At 32.1% G+C, this 24,358-nt stretch overlaps 2 protein-coding genes across 2 annotated transcripts; one reads left to right on the top strand and one right to left on the bottom strand.

The window, feature by feature from the left end:
- Window positions 1-1,717: 1,717 nt before the first annotated feature.
- LOC18039368 (cytokinin riboside 5'-monophosphate phosphoribohydrolase LOG7) lies at window positions 1,718-5,510 on the bottom strand. Its single transcript, XM_006430023.2, has 7 exons — window positions 5,275-5,510; window positions 4,364-4,461; window positions 3,692-3,722; window positions 3,195-3,294; window positions 3,017-3,087; window positions 2,194-2,337; window positions 1,718-1,992 (listed from the first exon to the last, which is right to left on the bottom strand). Exons 1-7 carry the CDS (start codon window positions 5,380-5,382, stop codon window positions 1,903-1,905), a joined length of 642 nt encoding a protein of 213 aa, XP_006430086.1. The 5' UTR covers window positions 5,383-5,510; the 3' UTR covers window positions 1,718-1,902.
- Window positions 5,511-16,452: 10,942 nt separating this feature from the next.
- LOC18038276 (probable aspartyl protease At4g16563) lies at window positions 16,453-18,233 on the top strand. The gene has a single exon (XM_006430022.2). It carries the CDS (start codon window positions 16,561-16,563, stop codon window positions 18,010-18,012), a length of 1,452 nt encoding a protein of 483 aa, XP_006430085.1. The 5' UTR covers window positions 16,453-16,560; the 3' UTR covers window positions 18,013-18,233.
- The last annotated feature ends 6,125 nt before the right edge of the window (window positions 18,234-24,358 follow it).

Here is a 24,358-nt window from a genome sequence, read left to right as displayed (position 1 = left end):
TTTTTTTTCTTATAAAACTTAAAACCTAAAAGATGGGAGTATCAAAACTCCCAACAAAGATGGAACTCCTCCCCCACGACAAACAATTTCAAATCATTATTAATTTACTTAATAGGATTGAATAATCAGCAATAAAATGTTTGGCATGATGCAAAACAGGACATCATGAAAGGGCATTATAATAAAGAAAATTGGGCAAACTACAATATAATTATTATTATATTTTTGTCCTGAAGTGATCCCAAATTTAATTTTAGATTTATCATATATAACCTAAAGACTAGGGAAAAAATGGTGGAAAAAGAAAAGGTAACACTTATATATTAAAATCAAAACAAAAGAAGAGAATATTGAAAAATACTTTACGGTAACCATATGGTACATAGAATGTATGATTTAAACAACAGATGGTTGACGTATTATTTGTAGATGTGCATTAAAAACCAAGCTCAAAGCTTGACAAGCAAAAAAGAAAAAAAAAAGAACAAAAATTGATAATAATAATTTGAAGACATCTAGTAAATAATTTCAAAATTATTATTATCTGAAGAGAATTATGTTAGTAAGTAATTATGTAATTCATGGTCCCCAATCAGTGCCAATAGGTCCCATTGATGTAGCATCTCAATGATTGTTATTCCACATTCAGTCCCACAATTAATAATTTAATATGGACCGCCAAGATTCACGTGATCTAGTCACGCATGTAGATGCAGTTCGTAAAAAAGCACGATCAAAATGAGGCTGCACCATATGCTGATACACCGCTGACACATGATAACTAATAGAAACGCACTTGGGCTTCGTCGCTGCGCTGTTGAATGAACTCCTCTTAATGATTCTGATTTCTAATAATATTACCAATTTTAAAAAGCATAGCGGGCCAAATATAATTTTATGTCCTTATATTCTCTCCCGAACTAGAACTTAAAGCGGCAGCTAAGGAAAGAGGTTGAAAGTCACTCAGTCGTGCTCTTTAACCTTAAAAATAAGGGCTCAGTTATATTAGATTCGCTTTAAAATAGGGTATGCTTTTATAACCATATAATTAAAATTATAAATTATTTTTTATTATTTATTATTTTGTATGTGTATCTTGATTTATGCTATACCTTAAAGCAGCTTCAAAGTAAGCTAGGCATTAATAGAGTACTTTGATTGTGAGATTTAGTTAAATAAATTAGTGAGAAGAAACGAGTGACATTAATTCTTTGCACAACTTTTATAAATTAAAACGTAAAATTTATTTAATCATACAAAAATAAAAAGATGTGGACGCATGCAACAAGTATTAAATTAACATGTTAGTTTATTTTTGAGTTCTTAAGATTAATTCATTAGTAAAATCATGGTAGAATTAGTTTATGTAAAATTATTTAAGCATATGACAATTAGTTAACTCAATGACATGTTAGCTTTATTTTTAGTCCCTAAGAATTCCGGGGACTGAGTTTTCTAATTTAGCCTGAATTGATCATAAGAGTATAAGATCCTCTTATCAGACGAAGGGATTGATTTTATTGACTTTTACTTCCCATTAGATCCAAATACCCAATGCATTTGTTAATATATTGCAATTGTAGGTAGAATAAAGAAAGATTGGGCCACTGGTGGTAATAATTCTCTTTGCTTGGCTACATGATCATGGAACTTGCAAAAAATACATACAAACAACACTAGCAAAGCTTTAAGTACTAATGATTCATTCCTTCACAGTTTCACAAAAGAGGTGACACTTACTCTCCAAGGCATGTATTTATATTTTTCCAAGACATTATGATGCCTCAGTTCCAAACAAAAAGGACCAACAGGCTACTGTGCTCGAGATCTACTGTATAAGACCGCATATATGTATAAACGGAAGACCAACAAAAAAAAAAGGACCAAAAGGAAGTCATGACGTCACGTGGCAATCTCTGATTCGGACACGTAATTCAATCGGTCCTCCCACACCAGCTTCGATGTAATTTCATCATGTTCGGGCACATATTCCTGATGAACAACAAAATTATATAAATGAGATACCAAAACATCCAAAGACTGTTCCCAATACATTGCTGAATTGTTAAGGGCCAAGTTTAAAATATGTACATAGAATTTGTTTATCAAATCATGTGGTTTGGTTTCGTGTTCCGATTTTCTGCTCACCCCTTAAATTAATTGTTTACATATGAATTCGAAGAAACCATTTACCTCAAGCTGTCTAACTAATTTTTTAGCTGTTGGGGCAGATATAATAATGCGACGTGCGGTGGGGGAAATAAAGCCTTCGTCCACGGCCTTATCGACAAAAGACAACAACGAGTTGTAGAAGCCATCAACGTTCAAGAGACCCACCTACAATATTAAACAACTTAATTATGAGTTTAATTAAAATATAACACTAAAGCCCAAACAACACCCAAAATGAGACTGGAAAGCTTCTATTGACCAGTAGTTTTACAATTTTCTTTTTTTAAATCATTAGCTTTCTCCCATTCATGCGGAGATTCTTCTAATCAATTCTCCAAATCATTTAACATGATCATTATTGGATCATCAAATCTTAGACTATCTTTCCATGTGAATCAGGTTGATCAGCACATGCATTGATTCTATGCTTGCATCTATCTATATTATCACCATCAATAAGATTTGTTGAATGTATTTGGTCAACTAAGCTTCCCGTTTAAGTGGAACAGCAAAAAACAGTCGTGTCCTCAAAAACCATGACAAATCGTAATGTAGAATCATGTTATTAAGATGCAGTATTTAAAGTATTGATTAAAGTTCTAGAATATGATGTCATATGAACCAGGAACGGATTGATAAGAGATTACTAGACTCATTATACAAAGTTATATTCACATAGATATTTAATTTATTAATTAGGTTCCACAGAATCTTACTGGCTAAGAATAATGCACAAAATCTGAACACTTAGTTTAGGCTTGGGGAATGGCGTATACCAAGCAAATTACATATATCATCAGTTATTTAATTCGTAACAAGATCAAAATATTAAAGAGTTACATACAGGTTTACGGTGGATTCCGAGCTGCGCCCATGTTATAACTTCAAGCAGTTCTTCAAGAGTACCATAACCACCTATTAATAAAAATATTTGTTACATAAAGGAATCATCATAGAGAAAAAAGAATAATGTAACAAGAAGGTGTAAAAGGTTCTTATAGATGCAAGGATCTTGTTGATACCAGGAAGAGCAATAAATGCATCAGCTTGTCGGGCCATCTCAGCTTTTCTCTGGTGCATATCAGACACCGTTTTCACTTCTCCAACAGGATCTCCCGTTATCTACAATGTTGATGTTGATTTAAGCGCATACATCAATAACCAACAATCTTACTTTTGAAACATAAATACATATTCTCAAAAAATTAATTTACTGTCATGACTCATGATAGCTGATTTACCACCAAAAATCAACATATTTATATCAATAAAAGATGAACATAAGTTCTTTGATTTCAATTTATCAACTATTCCTCTAATGACAATTAACGACAAAAAAAAAAAAAAACTCAAGTAAAAGGACAGGCCCCAAGCCTTGAGACATACTGTCCCATGACTCAAGTCTAATCCAGCTAGCTTCATTGCTAAATGCGGAAGAACTTTAGTCTTATCACGGCAAAAAATAACACACGGAATTAAGAAAGAGAGATTGCATTAAGGAATAGGAGATATATAATACCTCTCTTGGCGTAAGAGTCTTTGGAATAACTCTGCAAAACAGCCACATAAACACAGATCAGCACCATTTATAATATATTATTTCTGTAAAATAAGCATATAATCAACATCTTAAACTCATATTTTAACATTATTTCTAAATAATCTCATAGCAAACGCAGTCTGATCAGGGCAGGACAGTCTTTTTACAAAAGGTTGTTACTTGTTACATGTTCCCTAAAGCCAGTGCTTCAACTTCAATCACCGCCTAAAAGTTTTCATACTTTATACTAAGCTTTTTATTTTTTCCATCTTTATCTCTTATGTTTCAAGAGTTTGCAGTAAGAAACTGACAATGCAAAGCTCAAAACCGATTCACTTTTTACAAACTGTTAAAAAGTTCTGCATAAAAAAGCCTTTTTGAGGAATCATGTTCTGATGTCAAACCAAACCAAACCAAAGCGAAGGAAAATTTATTTTGTTCACATGACAAAAAAAAAAAAAAACAGAATTAAAAAAGGGCACAAATCCCTTATTTGTTTGGGGCACGCATTTGATCCAATGATGTCTGCTTTAAGAACCAACTTCATTGAAAACTGAAAAACACTTGCATGGTTCAAAAATAAAAGAGAAAAGAAAAATAATGAAACCCAAGAAAGAAGAAAGAGATGATTGATTATGAAGAGGAACAAACCCTAGAACATGGCGCCCACCATCATGAACTGCTTGTGAAACAAGACCCATCAAACCCACGCTCCCTCCTCCATAAACCAAATCAATTTTTCTCTCCACCTTCAAGAAAACAACATTGGAAAGTGGAAAAAGAAAAAAAAAACCATTAACACATGTCACAATAAACAAACATTATTTATAAAAAAAATTAATATTAAAATTATTACAAAGGAACCAACCCATAAGTAAAAATCATGGTCATGGATGTTTCTTTGTGGGAATATGCACAAGAGAAGACCACGCTCAAAAGAGTGTCATGATATCAAGGGAGCACGTTTGTTAGCTAGCTAGCTTCTCTAGGAGAAATTGTTTATTAAAAAAATGTTTTTAAAAAACGGTTTCTTTTTTGTGTTGTGATTTGTGAAACTGAAAATAGAAAAATACATACGAACAAGATCATGCAAAAATGCTGCTCACCTGACAGGCAAGTTACAGCTAGCACTAGCAGTTTTTCTGTCATGCCAAACATAAACCCTAAACCTTCCATCTCCTATGCTAATAATATTTTATTTTTCATTTTATTTTATCAACAAAACAATCATATGCCCACGTTCAAAGCTTAATGAAACAACGAGGTTTCTAAATTGTTTGATTCCAGAACAAAAATCGACCCAGTTGATAAGAAACATAAACAATGCATAAAAGAAAATCCCTTTTAATGACGGACAAGGAAAAAACACAAGGAAAGAGAGAGGAAAAAAAAAAGGAAATTTTTGAAGCCAAAATTGCACCATTGAATGAAACAATGCAGGATTGGTTGAACCCAGAAACAAAATGGAGAAATATTTGAGATTGTCTTTCAAAACTCCGGATTCTGAAAAAGAGACATGAAAAACAGATGGAAAAAAAAAAAATTTGAGAAAATTTCATTACCAGTTCTTTGCCCAACTCAACGGCGGCTTCTTGATAGGTAGGTTTCTTGCCAGAACTGCTGCCACAGAACACACAAATTCTCTTGAATCGTGATTTTGTGTCTTCCATTATTTGTTATCTTTTTTGTTGGAAAATAAAAAATAAAAACGAATAAGATAGTGAGGGAACTTCTCTGAAGAAGGGAGAGGGTTGAGAATGAGAACAAAGTGATGATTTGTTTTATAAAGCCCCTTCAAAACGCCTTGGCCAAGTCATTGATTTGCCTTTGCTTGCCCCCACCTCTTTATATATATTTTGGGAAACAGCTTTTTTCAGTTTTCATTTTATTTTAATGAGGGTTGGAAATATATGCTGAGGTTGAGAGGTGTTTCTGTGTGGTTTTAAATATTTTTTAAACAAGTAATTAATTAATCCCAATAGAATTTGATAGGAAAATTTCGAGTCATGATTCTATGCTTTTCATCACAGCGTAGAGAAAAAAGAAATACCGCTGGTAAAAGCATCGGCTAATGGGTGTTAGCCACGTGGCGGCGGCTCCACGTGGATGCGAGGAATTAGGATCATAATCATTCAATCCCCTAAACCTTTTCACTTTTTCCTTTCAGCATAACCACAGCTTTTATTACGTTTTCTTTCTTACAAAAATTGAAATTACGAAGCTTTTTTTTCATTTAGAGCCAATTTAGTAATTCTGCAGTTTTTAAAATAATTATTGTTAATTATATTGTTAAAAAAACAGTTATGAAAATAATTAATTAAATATTTAATAAAATTTATTTTTAAACTTATTATAAATTTTAAAAACAATCATGTGTGTTTTGTAAATGTTATTGTTAATTTACTGTTAGAATATAAATAACTGAATTAAAAATAATGTTAAATAAAATTTATTTACACATTTATAAATATGCATATAAATTATTTTTAATTGTATATATATAATAATTGATAACTAAAATAAATAATTTATATTATTAATTTAATTTTTATTTTGTTATCTCAATATAATTAGTAATAATAATAATTTCTTTAAAGTTAATGATTTTATTTTCAAATTAATAAGGATAATTTTGATTTTTTAATATGTACGAGGATATATCTAGAATTGTATTAACTATAAAAGTGATTTTCAAAATCATATTTTGAAAAACTATTTCTTTCTTATTTTTTAAAATCTGTTGTAGGATGAGTAATTTTATCAAAAGTAATTTTTTAAAGAATTTGTCAAACACTATAATTAACTTTTAACATTTTGAAATCATTTTTAAACCTCCAAAAAATAATTTCAAATGACTCTTTAGCCTATCAATAACTTAGGCCTCTCTCCATCCGTGTGAGTCAAATTTAAATATCATATTTTTTTTATTTTTCGACACAAAATTTTATCATTTTGATAATACACACACATGCATACACAATAAATCTCAATATGATTGAATGGATAATATATATTTATATGAATGATATTTTCTTATGGAATCAATCAATTTAAATTTATTTACACATTTTTGGAAGTAAATTATTCATTAAGCAAGTGTTAAGTTCAAATCTTTTACTTGTCTTGTTCAATTACTTTTACCATAAACACCACTAAGTGAGAACAACAAAAAAAGTCAATTTATGTAAGTTACAGAAATTAAGTCCTATTAAGCATAAGCAATAAAAACAAACTTCACCAAAGTATTGAAAGAATGTTTAATTTGTTATAACTACAGATTCGACCATTTATAATGTGAAACAAACACAAGTTTAAAGTAATTTAAAAAAAAATAATAAATCTGATATCGCTTGTGGAAGTAAAATTTTTGACCTATTTATATATATGATTGTGTATATTTGGAATCAACTCTACGGTATCTTAGAAGTTATACGTAGAGTTACAATTTTTCTTTTTAATTTAATTGATTAGATTGATCTATCATTTTTAAGAATAATGATTTAATATTCAAAATGAGCTAGTATTCTATCCGACTTAAATTGATTTTGGTCAAAACCTTATCTTTGGCTTTCTTTTTAATGCACATGACAACAATTAAACTACATACTTTTAAAAGAAAAAACTGCATCAAAATCCTTTTTGTTTCAAAATAGTAACGTTAATTGAGCATTGTCACATGGAGCATAAACTCATAAACATACATCCCCTTTGTTGACGTTCAATTTTTTTTTTTTAACAAAACAATAAAATGAATTAAAGAGCTACATGTGACACGTGTATGGATTTGAAAAAGAGACCATGATAGTTACATAAGGGCGAACACACTTGATATTGAGATAGAACAGAATTTTTAATTTTTTTAATAGGAGATTAAATAATAAATTAAAAAATAAATAATGTTTTTGTCTTTCATAGAGAGAAATGCAAGTCACGTGTAAACCCGCTGATTTTTTGGGGTGTGAAAGCTAATTAAGACCGGAATTGGAGAACCATAAACATTAATTTAATTAAAAAAAAAAAGGGAATCATAAAGGATATAATTATGGGGAAAAAAAAAAGCACAAGAATTTGCAAAGCATATTACAAGTACCAGGTATATTATTAAAAAAAAAAATTATATGGACGGCTTTTACACTTAGGGCACGTTTGGTTGTAGTTAAATTTAATGGGACAGAATTACAATGATATCATGTTTAGTGCCAAAAAGTTAAGTCAGGGTAGGTAACTAAGAGCCCACCACATAATTCTAAATTGTAACAAAAATATGTCCTATGAAGGACCCTTGGGATTGCATCCCAAGCCATTCATGGGATAATACACAATTTTAAATTGATAATTTATTTGCTGTAATTATTTTTTTATTATGCATTATTATAAACATTGCAATTTATTTGTTTAACTTTAAATTATAATAGTATTTTAAATTTAAAAATTTAATTATATTGTTGTTAAAAGAATTTTTACATAATTTGTAGTTAAATTTAAACTAATAAATGATATAAATTTGTTTAGTTGTTTATAATAATACAAAAATTATAATTTGCAATATAAATTATCATAAATAAAAAATAAAATTTTAATTTATATTAAGTAAGTTTTTATTTGTAATAATTCAATTAACTGTGATTAAATAAATATTTATTTATTTTAAATTAAATTTAATAATCAAAATGTTATTTTATTGCTATAATCAATTAAATCTAATATTGAATTATACCAAACACAAGACAATATTAAATATAATCCAATTTAGTCATGTCCAATTCAATTTCTTCATATCCTACTACATCCCATCCCGCATACCAAACGCACCCTTGTAATTTTATGCAATCAATATGTTTGCACAACTGTGTATTTATTTTAAATTAATTTTAAAATCATATTTATGAAAAAAAAAAAGAATAAATGATCAACATACTCAGTACATATACATATAGTTTGTATATAAAAGCGTTGAATTTGACTGTGAATTGTATATGAATTGGATGTTTCATATGTTCTAATATAAAAATGCTTAGAAAAATATTTAAATATAAGTTTTACTTATAACGTGTTATACATACATACATATATATATATAGAAAATAAAGAATTAAAAATGTATCCTTCACCATATGTATAAAGTCATTATTTAATAAGAGATTTTTTAAATTATTAAAATAAGAGATAAATTAAAAGACAAATTAATCACACTCTCTAATACGCTGTAAAACAAAAGTGCGAGAAGCTTCTCCTGTGAAAAGCATTTCAAAGGGTTTCCTTTACCATGTGAGTAGTGGCTGATATTTCATTTTATTATTTTATGTGTTAATTATAATTATAATCATAATAAGTGTACGATGTGCCTCAAATGCACTTTATTTGAACATTTTTTCAAACAACGTTGTAAGCTCAGTTTAATTGATCTTAAAACAAGCGAATGAGTGTGGCCAAATCATTCGATTGGCTCTGCTATGGTTCGGCAATTCGAACTCGAAATTATAATGGCAAGGTTTTTTTTTTAAACTATAATTACAAGGTTACTAATATTTCATCATAGTGATCTTTTGAAACTAATTAATATAATTTTAATTATGATGCAGCTGTGCAATCTAAATTACTGCTCTCACGTTAAAAAGAAAATTATTCCTCCTCCTCGAGAGAGAGATTAAAGATTTTAAGACTCGAATCATGGACGTGAGAGTGAAATTGTTAGCTTAGCACTGAAATAGAACACCCAACACTAAGAGTTAAGTTTTGGTGTTAAGGTATATTATCTGTATCTTATAGTTAACTCAAATTAATTTATCATAATATCTCGATTATCCAACAATTAATAATCGAGTCATATTAAAAAAAAAAAACTTTTGAATGAATGTAAGTTATGATGTAAATTACTAACAAATACTAAATTGCATAATAAATAAATAGTGTAACTTACATTCATATATAGGAGATAAAAGTTGTTCTTAAATCTTAAATGTAATTTAATTGTAAAACATGCTTAAATTTTTGAGAATTAAATGGATGTAAGTTACAGACAGTATCAATCACACGCAGGTCATAATTGCGATGTGTCTGTGTTGGGAAATGGAAATACTTGTTGGAGGATATTGACAGGATGTCCAGAAAATTAAAAAGTAATCATTATCACTCTTTTTGCATGATTCGTGCATCTTTGATTGATTGACTGACGCGTTTCTCTTTTGATAGAGCTTAAAATTCTTCGGAAATCAGATGGATTAAGAGCACCAAACCACCCCTTCTTTCTTCTTTTCTTTTCTCAATTAATCTATATCTTCGTTCTCCCCTTTTTTGCTTTATTCAAGAAGCGATTTCAAAAAAAAAGAAGCGATTTCATCGCCCCCACGGCCAGCACGACTGCATTGTATGGTGCTGCTGAGGCCACGATTAATGAAACGTGTCAGAAGTTTTTTTAATGACTTTAACTGGGAAAAAAAAAATAAGAAAAAATATTTTCCAAAATTTGACGTGAAATTTAGTTGAAGATTCAATTCATAAATCTCCCACCTCAATTGGTTGATAAAGAATGTAATTTTGAAGATACGATTGAATAGAAAATGTGACGGATAATATTACGTAGGCCCAGCACTAGAATTAGAAGCAAGCACACGTGATAATGTTCAAACCCAAATCTTAGCATTCTTCGCTATGAAAAGATTTACGCACCCCCATTAACGTTCTGCCGACAGTTCCGCTGAATGACTTTTAACGTGGACGATCAGGGACCGTTAGATCAACATAAACAATGATATCACCTCACTTCGCTATTAAACTTAACGGCAGAAAAGGTAAAAGGAAAGTACATTCGGAACCCACAAATACAAATGAAACTGTGTCTTATTACGTTGGACCCAGGACAGTGTACACGTGCGACAAGCCGCCGGCATATAGACGAATGGAGGCCAGAGACAAAAGTCTAAAAATTAGAAGTGGGATAATTTTTTTTTTATTTCTTAGTTTTAGGTATAATTTTCTTTTTTTTAATCAATAGGCCCTTAATTTTAGTAGAATAACGCTTGCTCTCATAATGTACGACAATAAATATTCGAACTCTCGTAGAATTATTTATGAGAATTTAAATTACTAATATGAGTTATAATTTAAATTTTATTTAATATTATCAATTATAATCTAAAAACAATAATTTTTTTATTTATATCAACTATCTCACTTTTCTTTTTTTCTTTTTAGACACAATCATTGCCAAAAGAAAAAAAAAAAAGAGGAAAGCGTTAACGAAATCAAATTTCAACCCGCCTACTTATTGTAACAACTAACCCATACTTACATTCAATGAATGAAATTTAATACACATGGGGATCGTGGCCATTTTAGATGGAGGCAGTGAATCTATTTGATACAAATAGACAAACTATGGTCATACGTGGGAGAACATAAAAGCTAATGGATCCCAATATTATTATTACAAAGTCCAAGTATTAAGAGACGGCAGAGTATTTCAGTGGGAGTGAAGGCAGATGAATCTGAAGGTCTTTTCTTTTTGTCATGTCAATTATCGCTCACTTTTTGTCTGTTAATTTCATTTTCATTTTTCCCTTTTTTTTTCCTTCTCGAGATTTGCGGACGTCTTTGAATTGAGGAAACAGTAATCAAATTATAAATTAAAGAGAAAAAAAAGGGTGATCAATTATTGACGCTCAAGTGGTTGAGCTATTTGTGCATTTTTTAGCCTTTTTTTGGTTGCGCACGGAAGGGCAGTGCTGCCGGACTCGTTAAAAAGTACATAATCTTGCTAAACGAAAAATTTACGAAAATAATTATGCTTAGGAGCCATTAATATCTTAACATTTTCGCTTAATTGAGTTTGAAAAATACAATGAAAGTAACTTATTGGCATTTAAATTCTAAAATAATTAAACTGCATCAGAGTAGTTTAAATTAAGAAATTTTTGCATGTTCAACACGTATTCGTAATATTCGATTTGATGTTTAACATAAAACTCATCGCGCCCCACTTCGCAAATGTAACGAACTGTTTGTTGGAATATAGACGTAGCAGCTCTTCGTGATTTACGTTAGATTCTGAAGTTAATTAGTCCTAATCATTTTAATAGATTTGTTCTCACATGCATCGTCTTTAGTGGCCCAAAACTTGGCTCTTTAAACACTAAAAGCAATGTGTCTCGTTCACAAATCATTTAATCAAATTCATCGAAATGGCATCGTGCATGCATGAACCTATAATCAAACTTCTTAAATCGTCAAAAAGGCAAAAGCCACAAAACGATAAGCTCGTGTGCATGACAAGAAAATAATGGAACAAGTTCTATCAGCAGGATTGTGTAAACATAACAGATCTTGCTCCCAAATTTTGCTTAATCGCGGCCTTATCCAAAAAGTTGAAAATGCGATTAAGATAAAGTGCCAATAATTTCCAGAAACCAGACCTTAGTAAAACTATAATTAAATTAATTAAGTAAATGAAATCCACGATGTTATATTGTCAAATCTATCTCGAGAATATGATCCGATCTCCCAACTTATGTGAGGATATATGATGATACTTTTGGACAATGTCAAAGCTTTTAGTTTTCAACGAAATTGTTATTTTTATAGTTAATATATATATTCAAGAAATATGATCTACAAAAAGATTTATAGATTCTAACAAGTTGTTGTATAAAGCATTATTGATTGCCTTAAATTGTTGTTTATTTGCAGCCAGAATCTAAAACAAATTCTCAAAATCCAAGTGGACTAAACATGAGCTGTGGTGTTGTCCTCGTTCAAAATTTTAAAGAGGATTCGTTGCTTTATCGTACCATATATTTTGACTATATTTTTGGGTTGGATTCCATTCTACCAAATGGAATATAACTTACATATATAATTAGCTTTTTTGCAATCAAGATGAGTGTTATTAAAACAATTTACAATACATTATCTGATATACGAACAATTGGTTAAACCATTGATTGTATTTTAACAATGAAAATAAGAAATAAAATGATTATGATATCCAAATGGTATCAATACCAAGTCTCTCCGAGTAGAGGAGTAACGGCATCCTTCCAAAAACTTCTTAAAACTCATTTAGGTCTTTTACAATTTGAGCCTTCAGTAAAAAGAAAAGATGATTTATAATACTTGGATGTCAAAAGTTTTCAAGAAAATGGGGGAAAAAAATTGTGGGTTTAAAGTTTTTTTTTTATTTGGTTTTTCGAGAAAAAAATTATTTATCTTTAGGATGCGGGTTTATGAAAAATTATGCTTTATATAACTTTAATGAAAGTTAAAATATGTAAAATAGATTTTAAGGGGTAAAATGATGATGATCTCAAAATAATATCAATACCAAGCCTCTCCAGTCTCCGGTACGAAAACATTCGGTGAAAATTTTTAGGGCAAGCCCATATCAAGGCCCAATTACAGAGCTCATATTAAGTACCTCCATCTGCATAATGTTTTCACTCCTACTTTGTTTTCAACATTCAAAAAGATAGATTAGCATTAGAAGTAGTTTAGGCTTTACTTAGCTTAACCCAAATTGAATCAGAAGCATGGCCATTCGTCAAAGTCAATTGCGAATCAATGGGCCTTAACACGACCGTGGTCCTGTCTCTCAAAATGTCAAAAATGAGTTCATGAGAACGTGGGTAATGTTCAATCTCTTTTAATAATTTAAATCCGTTTGGATTCATAGCTAATAATTGAAGGGTGCATGTGCCTGTGTAGAGGTCATGCGGAGAGAAACATTAGATTCAATACGTTTGAGAAGCTGTCAATTCAGCTGATAAAAATAAAAGTGAGGTAATTTCAAAAAGGGTTTCTTAATTCTTACGAATGAAGAGTCAATTTTGGAGATGGTGGGGATGAGCTTGTTGTATAATGTATACGACGGGCTCACATTGTCACATGAGTGGTGAGACCCGACACCACTAACGAAACGCTCCCCTTGTTCGCGTGTCCGGTTTCTCGATGATCCACCGTACTATTTATTTTTGTTTGTTTATCCATTACATTCATTATTTGTAAAAACTAATGAATTTATTTAACATCAAAATTGTGAATTAATTAAGTTACGACACAAATCTAAATTTCATCATTAGTTTGGGAGGAGAAATTCAAGTCTCCCGCGGTCCTCTGTATGTGAGATTTATGGGGAAAAACAAATTGATAAATGTTTCGTAATACATCCGACCATTGATCTATTCAAATATCAATATCCCTAAGTTGCATTATGATAGAGCTATTAGAATTTTTTTTTATTTTTTTCCATGAATATCATTATTTTATAATATCATATTTACTCCGACGGTCAACATTTACATGTATTTATGATTAAAATGAGGCTATTTGGATTCACTATAACAAGTGAACATAAGATAAATTAGAAAAAAATAATTCTCATATAATTAATCTAAATTTGAGTTATACTCAACAACAACTAGTTCAAATGTAAATAATTTTGTGGAGATTTACTTATTTTACTACTAGTTATATAAGACGTGACTAAAAGTAAGTTTGTGATCTTGGGATTGTTGTGAATTTTTTTTAAAATTAAAATATTTGATGGAAACCCGATTACGAAAGTTTGATTACAAGCATATACTCGGGGGAAGGGGAACGCCGAAGTTTAAATAAATAAATAAATAAAAATTGACTTCATGAGAAGCAAGCCAATATGAACATAGATATTACTAGAAAACTTCTATAGAGAAAAAGAAAAAAATGAACACAAGACTTGACTCATTGAGACTTTGAGAGCATACACGTGTTGTTATTATTTGAAAGTTAAATAACGTTTTTATTAAATTAAAAAAAGAAATCGTTTTCCCTCTGAACGGGGGTTGGAAGAACTCCGTTCAAGACACCAGAGTCAAATATGTAAACGATACGTTAGAAGGTCACCACCATTGCTCACCGATATTCACGTGTCCAATTTATCATCTAATTGCCTCTCCACCAAGATCAAACGAACCCTTTAATCCATCACCCTTCATTAATCATACTGGGCTCCATCCCCTCCATTGCAGTGAGTAGTGACAATCTAACGGTTGCAAGAGCCTTGGCTACATCTGTTCAGTAGACTCGAAAGCTGCGGAAACAGCCAGTTCCGCTCATCGTACGCCACGTCAAAATCAACACCACCGGCTGGATTAGAATCTGTAGTCTGCGGTCTACACCCTACCCACCACCATGTTATGGTCTTTCAACGGCTAATAAGACTTTTGGGTGCCACGTCATCGCCATTAGGTCATGTTGCATAACTTTAATGATAGACTCTTAAGTATGCTTAAACTACAAGATTACCCCCACATTTACCGCCACCAACAATGCACGTTCCTTTTTGTTTTCGTGTCATTTGTTAGATCTTTACATAATAATGTCTCATTAAAGGAAAGCACTCACTCGATGCCTATAATTGAGGCCAAATTGAAAGCCAGCTTTGTAGTAGATACAAGGGAATGCTTATACTAGGAGGAAATTGTAAAACTAAATATAACACTTCTCAGTTCTCCCTGTGTATGTGATGATAATTGCACATAGAAATATATAATTGCAAAGTTTGTAAAGTATATATAATCATGGAAATGTACTACGTACTACTCATGTTTTTAATTTTTTTATTCAAAATTAAAATTTATCATAATAACCAAATGATCTTTTATACATCAAATTTACTTTCGGTTTTTTATGAATTAAATTAGTTATTAGTTATCACCCAAACAAAAAAGAAAAAATATGAACAGACCTTTGTGGACCTATGAGAATAAAGCGTGAGTAACCAACAAAAAAATAAAAACTAAATATTGATCAAAACAAAATTAACTAGATAAAGTGAGCACACAAAAGTCTACACGCAAGACTATTGATGTGTTACTTTAACCACTGAATCCAAAAAAGTTATACTATTACGGAACATGTTAATCCAACAACCACTTGTTTGAAGAAAATTATGTCTTATTTGGGATTGAGAAGCTGTAACTTTTAAGCTACAAATGTTGTAAAAAAAAAAAATATAAAATAAAAATTAATAATATAAGTAAATATAAATTTTAAATAATAATTTTGATAAAATTATTAAAAATATAATCGATTTTTTATTATATAAGTGAAAAATCATATCAATATAACTGTCAAACTATAACAGATAGTATTTACCAAACACTTTAATATTATAACTTTTAACTTTTAACTGCTCAACCTCAATTTCAAACGCACTCTTCAACTAAAAAAAAAATTATAGAGAAATAAAACATTTCGTATATACTTATTTTGAAAAAAGCCAGCTTAACATAATTGTTATAAAATATATCATGTTGGGCTAGAGGGAGAAGTTTCAAAATAAGCCCCTAAATCATTACATGTATTCAATATGTAGGCATAATGCTAGAACTCTACAAGGATTTGGTAAAATGATGTGTATCTCATCATTTAACATTATGACAACTTGGAATTATTAGATTCAATCACTTGAGATGATGAGATGTAGGATTCTATTTCAAAATAAATATAGAGATCTAATAATGAAAATTTTACTTGATAATTTGTCTTATAAAATATAATATTAATATGCCCATTACCAACACCATGTGTCGCTAAATAAGATCATTGTTTTTAAATTTTTATTTCCTTAAAAAAAATTGAAGGTTCCTTCCGATGGTATGCTTCGTAAATTACAGTCGTCAACAATGGCAATTGTTACACTCAAATCGAACTTGATTCCGGTCCTTCTATCCGTTGCCCGCTTGCTTTTTGCTGCCTATAAAGTATAAACAAAGAAGAACAAAACCCAAACAAAAATCACCGCATTCACGCACTCCCATGAATTGAGTCACAGCCAGCCAAAGAGCCTAAAACAAAAACAATAAAAAATCCCAATGGCCGCTTGTCCTTTCTCTCTCATTTGTCTCTTCTCTCTCCTCATCCTCCTCTTCACCACCGACGCCGGCGCCGGCAGCAGTGCCGCCACCGTCACAGTCCCTTTGACTCCGTTGTCAACCAAACACTACCTGCACCACTCAGATTCAGACCCTTTGAAAATCCTCCACTCATTAGCCTCGTCCTCACTCTCCAGAGCCCGCCACCTCAAAACAAAAACAAAGCCAAAGACAAAAGACAGCAACATTGGCAGCAACTATTCGAATTCTTTAATCAAAACCCCACTCTCCGTTCATAGCTACGGCGGCTACTCCATCTCTCTCAGCTTCGGCACGCCTCCCCAAGCCAGCACCCCTTTCATTTTCGACACCGGTAGCAGCCTCGTTTGGTTCCCATGCACGTCGCGTTATCGTTGCGCTGACTGTAACTTCCCCAACGTTGACCCGAGTCGAATCCCCGCTTTCATCCCCAAACGCTCTTCTTCTTCACAGCTCATCGGCTGCCAGAACCCTAAATGCTCCTGGATCTTTGGCCCCAACGTCGAGTCCCGCTGCAAAGGCTGCAACCCTCGAAACAAGACTTGTCCACTAGCTTGCCCTCCTTATTTAATTCAGTACGGTTTAGGCTTCACTGCTGGGCTTTTACTATCAGAGACTTTGGGATTTCCCTCCAAAACGGTGCCCAATTTCCTCGTCGGATGCTCCATTTTATCCAACAGGCAACCCGCCGGCATTGCCGGGTTCGGTCGTAGCTCCGAATCGTTGCCCTCCCAACTGGGTCTCAAGAAATTCTCTTACTGTTTACTTTCCCGAAAATTCGACGACGCGCCGGTAAGTAGTAATCTTGTCTTGGACACCGGGTCGGGTTCGGGTGATTCGAAAACTCCGGGTCTTAGCTACACTCCGTTTTATAAGAACCCGGTCGGATCAAGTTCTGCGTTTGGGGAATACTATTATGTCGGTTTACGTCAAATTATAGTTGGGAGTAAACACGTGAAGATTCCGTACAGTTATTTGGTACCCGGATCCGATGGAAACGGAGGGGTCATCGTGGATTCGGGTTCCACGCTTACTTTCATGGAAGGGCCCCTTTTTGAAGCTGTGGCAAAAGAGTTTATAAGACAGATGGGTAATTATAGCAGAGCTGCTGACGTGGAGAAAAAGTCCGGCTTAAGGCCGTGTTTCGATATCTCGGGCAAAAAATCGGTTTACCTACCGGAATTGATTTTGAAATTTAAGGGTGGTGCCAAAATGGCATTGCCCCTGGAGAATTATTTTGCGCTTGTGGGTAATGAGGTGCTCTGCTTAATACTCTTCACCGATAATGCGGCGGGGCCGGCGCCCGGCGGTGGTCCGGCGATTATTTTGGGGGATTTCCAGCTTCAGAATTTTTATTTGGAGTTTGATTTGGCTAATGATAGATTTGGATTTGCTAAACAAAAATGTGCATGAGATACATTTTTGTTTCATCAAAATTGGATAACATTTAGTATCGTGTAATGCTAGTTACTTGGGTTAAGTTGTTGTAACATGAAATTCGGGTCCTCTTTTGATGTAAATTTTATTGGAGTTTCGATAATTTATTGAAGCTTTTAATGATTCTACGATCCAATTATGTACGAGTCTTGTTGAAATCCATGATTGAAAATAAGAACGTGTGAAATGAATTTTGTTTGGCTTTTCATGTTGTAATTATTGTTCGAAAAGTTGAAGTGAATTGAAAAAATAAAAAATAAAAAGGAGATTTTTTTTTATTATTTACTTTTAAAAAGCGCTTTTAAGCCTCCTTTTTTTTTTTTTCTTCATTGTTTTAGGTAGATTTTGTGGCGAATTTTTTTTGTGTTTATAAAAAAGCTTTCAACTTTATGTTGTAGGAGCATCCACTTTCTGTTCTAAGCTTTATCTTCCTTCTGTGGTGGTTCTGCTTTTCTCTTCTTGTTGGACAAGCCAGTATTTGCCCTTTGTCATTCGTTTATCATTAATGTTAGTTATTTTCTTTTCCATAATCATGAATGGTAGTTATTAGACAATACGAAATTTCTAACCGGTTCGATTTTCTCTTTCAACTTAATTTTTTTTTTTTTTTGTTGGCTCAATTGGATTTATCCAGTTTAGTGGAGTAAATCTAAAATTTAATCATCGTTAATCTACTATTTAGTTTGAACGGATGGACAAATAAAAATTCAAGTAATTATTTTAAGTTAAGACATCGACCCCACCCTATGATATCAATGTTGAACACTCGCTTATCAAATTAAGATATTAATAATCTTGTATCATACACAGCCTGACGTTAGAATTGATGATTGGCGAAAGAAAACAAAGAATGAAAAAAGAAAAGGAAAAGGTGCAGTAAAGGTCCACTCAAGTGAAACTTTATCTAAAGATTATATTTTTACAAAATCTTCCATGTACCACCCTACTTGACCCTTTAAACTAATATGTAATAAATCTATTTCTATGGCTTGGAATCTTCCAAATTTTGAGGGGGAGAAAAATCATCATAATTATGCGATTTTGATTATGTAACCCATATTCAGATGATTAGATTTTATTAACTTTGACCCTTTTTTTTTTTTTTAAATTATGAGATATAGTACCTTAAAATATATCAATCCTAAAGAATTTATAGTCGAAAAGAGTCTGCCTTTACGTTAGAGGAAAAAAAAAGAACAAGAATAAAGAGAGAGTTTTTATAAAAAAAGAAAAAACGCCTCAACTCCACCAGAGGTAGAGAGAGAACTGAAGAAGAGAAGAGTATTAAAGTTTTGCAAGGGAGGCGATACTGGAGAGAAATTTTTTTCATTTTCGCAACGAACACCTGCCTAATTAATGACTAAAATTTTCAAGCCAGCTGTTAATTAACATATATAATATCAAAAACTAATCAAGTCCTGTCAATTTAATCTCCTTGGTCTCCACGAATTAATTGCTAGATCTTCAACTGTGCCAAAGCAATTCTATTTATAATAATTTTATTGTACAGAAAAAACAGTTGGAACTTTAATTTGTGTTTCAACTTATAGTTCGAGCTGTGCATGCTGTAATGGGAACTGTTTAATTAATCATTACCGAAGCTCACATGTAATTATAACGTAACATCTATGAAAAAGCCAGCGAAAAAGTAAGCACTTTGCTTCACATTTTAAATGTCCTTTTAACCCTAAATAAACCCAAAACATTGCTCGTGTTCTAATACTCGAAATTAGCATCAATTATTGTGATTCCCAATAAGGATATGCTAGCTTTTTTCATATTAATTTTACTATTCATTTGCTCATTTAAGCGAAAATTTTCACTTCCACAAGAATGCGACAGTTTCAATTTGAAGAAAGCATACGAGATGAGGGACAATCAAGAAGGTGGTGGTGTCACATTGGTTGGCTAGACTTAGGATAAGTTTCCAAATACAAACAAAAAGACTTTGATAATTCAAATTCAATAAGGACCACTTCAACATATAAATAAGTGCATCCGCATAAAAGCTTATAGGTATTATTTATTGTCTAGCGTCGACCTATAAACAAAGTACTAATAATTTGATTATAATATATACTAGGTTGATGTTACGCGCAATTAATAATATGTTATTAGTTAATCTCCGCTGCGGACGTTCGCATATTCACGTTTTATCCAATAACTATAGACGCTTGCATGGGAGAGCATTTATACATGTTACTAGCTTCTGTTAAAGAAGTTGAAGAACTCATCTTGAGGAAAGAATTGCATTGTGGGACGAAGCGAAGATGATGAGGGGGGTGATGTCAAGGAAAGTGTGAAAGAGACATGCATGGGGGCGTTATATAATGAGTGTTGGGAAGTGTCCTCATGTGAATAATAACAACAAAGGAAATGAGCAGGCAAGCACATGGTTCCAATTAATTAATGAGAGAAAAGGGCAAAAAAAGAAAAACAAAAAGACAAACTTGTGGGTTTTTGATTGCTTTATGGAACCTTCAGTTACCAATTCCATTATTAGGCTAAAATGGTGCGTGATTGATAAATATCAATATATGTGGGTGCATTCACCTTTTCTTTTTTGTGCGTTGCGTTGTATTGACATAGAGGGCTTGCACATTTTGGTAGGGTTGGTGTTGGTTTATCTTTTTATTGTGTTTGGATGGTTGCGGAATCACATTGTGCCCGAATAGTACTCTCTAAACCCTAAAGTTTCCTTAACATAGAAGGCTTTACCTTTATTGATGTTATAAAAAAAATAACATTAAACTCGGATTTTACAGGGAGTGGAAAAACAAAAGAAAAAAGAAAAGAAAGAAAGAGCCCACGTGTCATGGTATCAGGGCTCTTAATCTAGGCACCCTGGCTTCATAAGGACTACTAGCGTGTTTAACCAAAATTTAAAAATAACGAAATCCCAAATCCTTCTCGGAAACGGTAGTAAGTGTAAAACTTCATCAGATTCGGTAACATAACAGTACTTGTATAAAAGAAGCCCAGCTAATTCATTCTAACAGCCGCTTGTATGACTTTACTTTCCCTCTGCTTGCTGCTGATTAATCGCCAATTAGAAGGCAAAACGTCTCTGCTTCCACCCAAATTGGTGTCGTTTTGAGTGTAATTAATTAAAGGGATGATAATGAAAGGTGATGCTGTCGTGGAAGAGCAAGAGCAACAGCAATGTGCTATTTGTTTGAACGAGTTTGAGGATTTTGACAACGATGCTACTCTGTTGAATTGTGGGTGTCAGCAACTTTTATCACAATGCTTGTATTTGGGAGTGGCTGTGGGAGAAGAGATATTTTACCTGTCCCATCTGTCGTTTTAACTTTGCCACGGCCACTAAGAACTTCGTTAGAGACCCCCCTGCTAGGAGAAAACAAAATCACCGCCGAAACAACATCGGGGTCACCAAAACCTGACAGAGCCACCGCCAAAGCGAGGTTGGGGCGACGAAAAACTGACAGAATCACTACTATCAAAATAACGTCGTTTTGATTGACTAACGCTAGGAAGCCAAAAAAATATTGGATCGTCGAGTGTCCACAGTTACTGTATAATTGTGTTAAGTTAAAGATGAGTGATCTTCATTCTCGCCTTTGAGAAGCTTACTTGGAGTATTCATTCATGCATGCTCTTAGAAACAACTATTCTTTGCAGTTAATGTCTAATTATTGTCATTCTTTTTCTTTCTTTTCCATATTTTGTTCGACAAATTAAATAATTGCAATAGATAGTTGATAGTTATTTTGGGAAACCGAAAGAGAAGCAATAAATAAAGCAACAAATTAAATAATTGCAATAAATAATTTTCTCGGTTTCTTTTGGGAAACCGAAAGAGAAGCAAAGATTTCTCAATTCATTCTCCTATGAAATATTTTTACAAATGTATACATTTATATGTTATCAAATTAAATTTTCTCACATTAACATTTATTTTGAAATTAACTAATTACAAAAATAATTACGTAAATGAGAGACCAAATTTAAAATGTGTGGCATGATTTTATTGGAGAAATTTCCAATCAATTTATTTATTTTTAATTCTCTCTCACTAAAATATTTTAAAAAAAAATTATTTGATTTTGTTCATAATCTAAGATAAAAGATAATGGACATTGGTTAATTTGACCATCAATGTCCAAAATGTTGTTATCAATATCCTATTTAAAGCTGTTTTCATTTTAGGTAAAATCTTGTATAATAAAAAAAAAATTTTGAAAAGGAAAACCAATGTGTTGTAAGCAAATGAAGGATTCTGAGACTAATCTATATGTTTGTTTATTAAATATGTTCCTAATTACTTGAGTACTAAAAGTACAAATCATATCCTTGATTGTACATCTAAATTTTTTAGAGAAGAATTTGTGTGGGACTGTCCTACCAACCTAGAATTGTAGAGTAATGGATATCATTGTTATACTACATAGTAAAGCACCATTGGGTTGTCTCATCTGCTCAGTTAAGACAACCCACACAAGTTTTTTTCAAGTTTTTACGAACCAAATTAAAACTAAAACAATGTTAGACTATCTTAATCAAATAGAATACTGTTAACCAAATAAAAAGATAGTAAACGAGAGATGGCTTTGAGCCTAAAAGACATAAGAGTACCCACTACGTAACCAATCCATTCTTTTGTCGACAGTCAAGTCTAGGGTATAACGAAATGAGTTGTCCGACGTATGTTTAATTAAACTATACATATTGATTATGTATGTATTTATCTCATCTTTCATCTACCTAATTATCAAAATAATCGAATTTTAAAATCTTCTGTAAATGTAATGCGTTCAGATTTGTCTCTAACAATTCAATTCTTTAATTAGTTGAGTGATTTCTCTAAGACGGCATTATAATTTAAATCATGTGTTAAACTTTCGAAATCCACAAACGAAGTTTATCTTACTATTTTTGGAATGGGATCATTAGATTTTTCTCCCAATTTCTCGAAACTCAGGTGACTTTGAAATTAGGTCCGAAAACTTTATTTGTAACAACTATATTTAACTCTTAAGAATTGTGATGATGTTAAGGATATTGCTCATAAATTAAATGACAAACGTTATGTAATCATATATAATTAGAAAACTGTAATAACAAAAGAAAAACTAAAAAGTAGATTGTGAAATAAGATAAAAGTAGAGAGAATAATATCAAGAGAAACAATAATTAAAAAATTCATTAGCATCATTATAAAGAAAATGGTGGATAATCTAACCAAGTGTAAGCAAAGCACTATAATCTCAGATTTGTCAAACGATCTCACGCACAATTAGAATGAATTAATTAAAAACAGTAGTGCATACGTCTTCGAACTAATAATCATTATCTGAATCAAATAATACCATTGAAAGGGCGACAGATTTCTTAGTGCTTGACCGGCCCCAAAAAAATTAGTGGACATTATTTTGAGTAATGCAGATGCAAAATCATAAGTCAAATGCATTATTATGCAATTGGAATCCATTTAGATGCTTATCGTATGCTCGGAAGTTGGAACAAGCAAATAGTTGCTCTAAACTTTCCTTAACATATAAGGCTTTGTCAATATTAGCTGTAAGGCCCACGAACGTTAGTTATTTGTTGAAGAGTTTTTTTTTTTTTTAGAAGAGTTGAAGGGTCAATTAGAATCTACTTAATTAGTAAAAACCTAACAAGGAAATCCAAATTCTTTTCGGAGAAGTAGAATTTTGTTTTCAGATATACGTATATATAAACCAACAAGCGCGTAAATCAATTAGCATGTGGTTGTTTTAGCTTAACTAAGGTCCTCGGTTCGAGACTTAGAAATACAACTGCGTTAAATACTTATTGGGAGAGTTTTACCGTCTTAGTGGTCCTACCCGGCTCGAATCTGGATTAGTCGGGACCCAATATAATCTTCGGATACGAGATAGTTTAATATACCGAAAAAAAATATACTTATATATTACGCTTGTTCTGTAAAAGCCAATAGTTTAATTAGTTCATATCTCAATTTTATGGCATTTCTTTGCGTCTGCTGCTTTAATCTAACTGTGTTTGATTAATTTGAATTGAATGGATTCAGTGCCCGCATACACTTATGGATATCAAGTGAGGTCCCGATTTTGACGTTCAATTTCCATCGAAAGAGTTCAGGTTCCAGATGCATCGCTTCGGACCCATCCCATCATCGGGCTCATTGTTTAATGTTAAGCCTTTTCGACTTGGAGCCAAAGACAACGACTACTCTTTCTTCAAGACTGAGCCAGTTCCGCACAAAGCTTCAACTCCAGTAGTTCAAAGACATCTCTAACTCTGTCAGGGATGCACTCGCCAATGCCATTGCCAATAATGACTCTAATACCATCCAAAT

Source organism: Citrus clementina, unplaced genomic scaffold (genome assembly GCF_000493195.1).
Source record: "Citrus clementina cultivar Clemenules unplaced genomic scaffold, Citrus_clementina_v1.0 scaffold_6, whole genome shotgun sequence".
NCBI classification, from domain to species: domain Eukaryota; kingdom Viridiplantae; phylum Streptophyta; class Magnoliopsida; order Sapindales; family Rutaceae; genus Citrus; species Citrus x clementina.
This window is presented reverse-complemented; position numbering and strand designations above follow the sequence as displayed.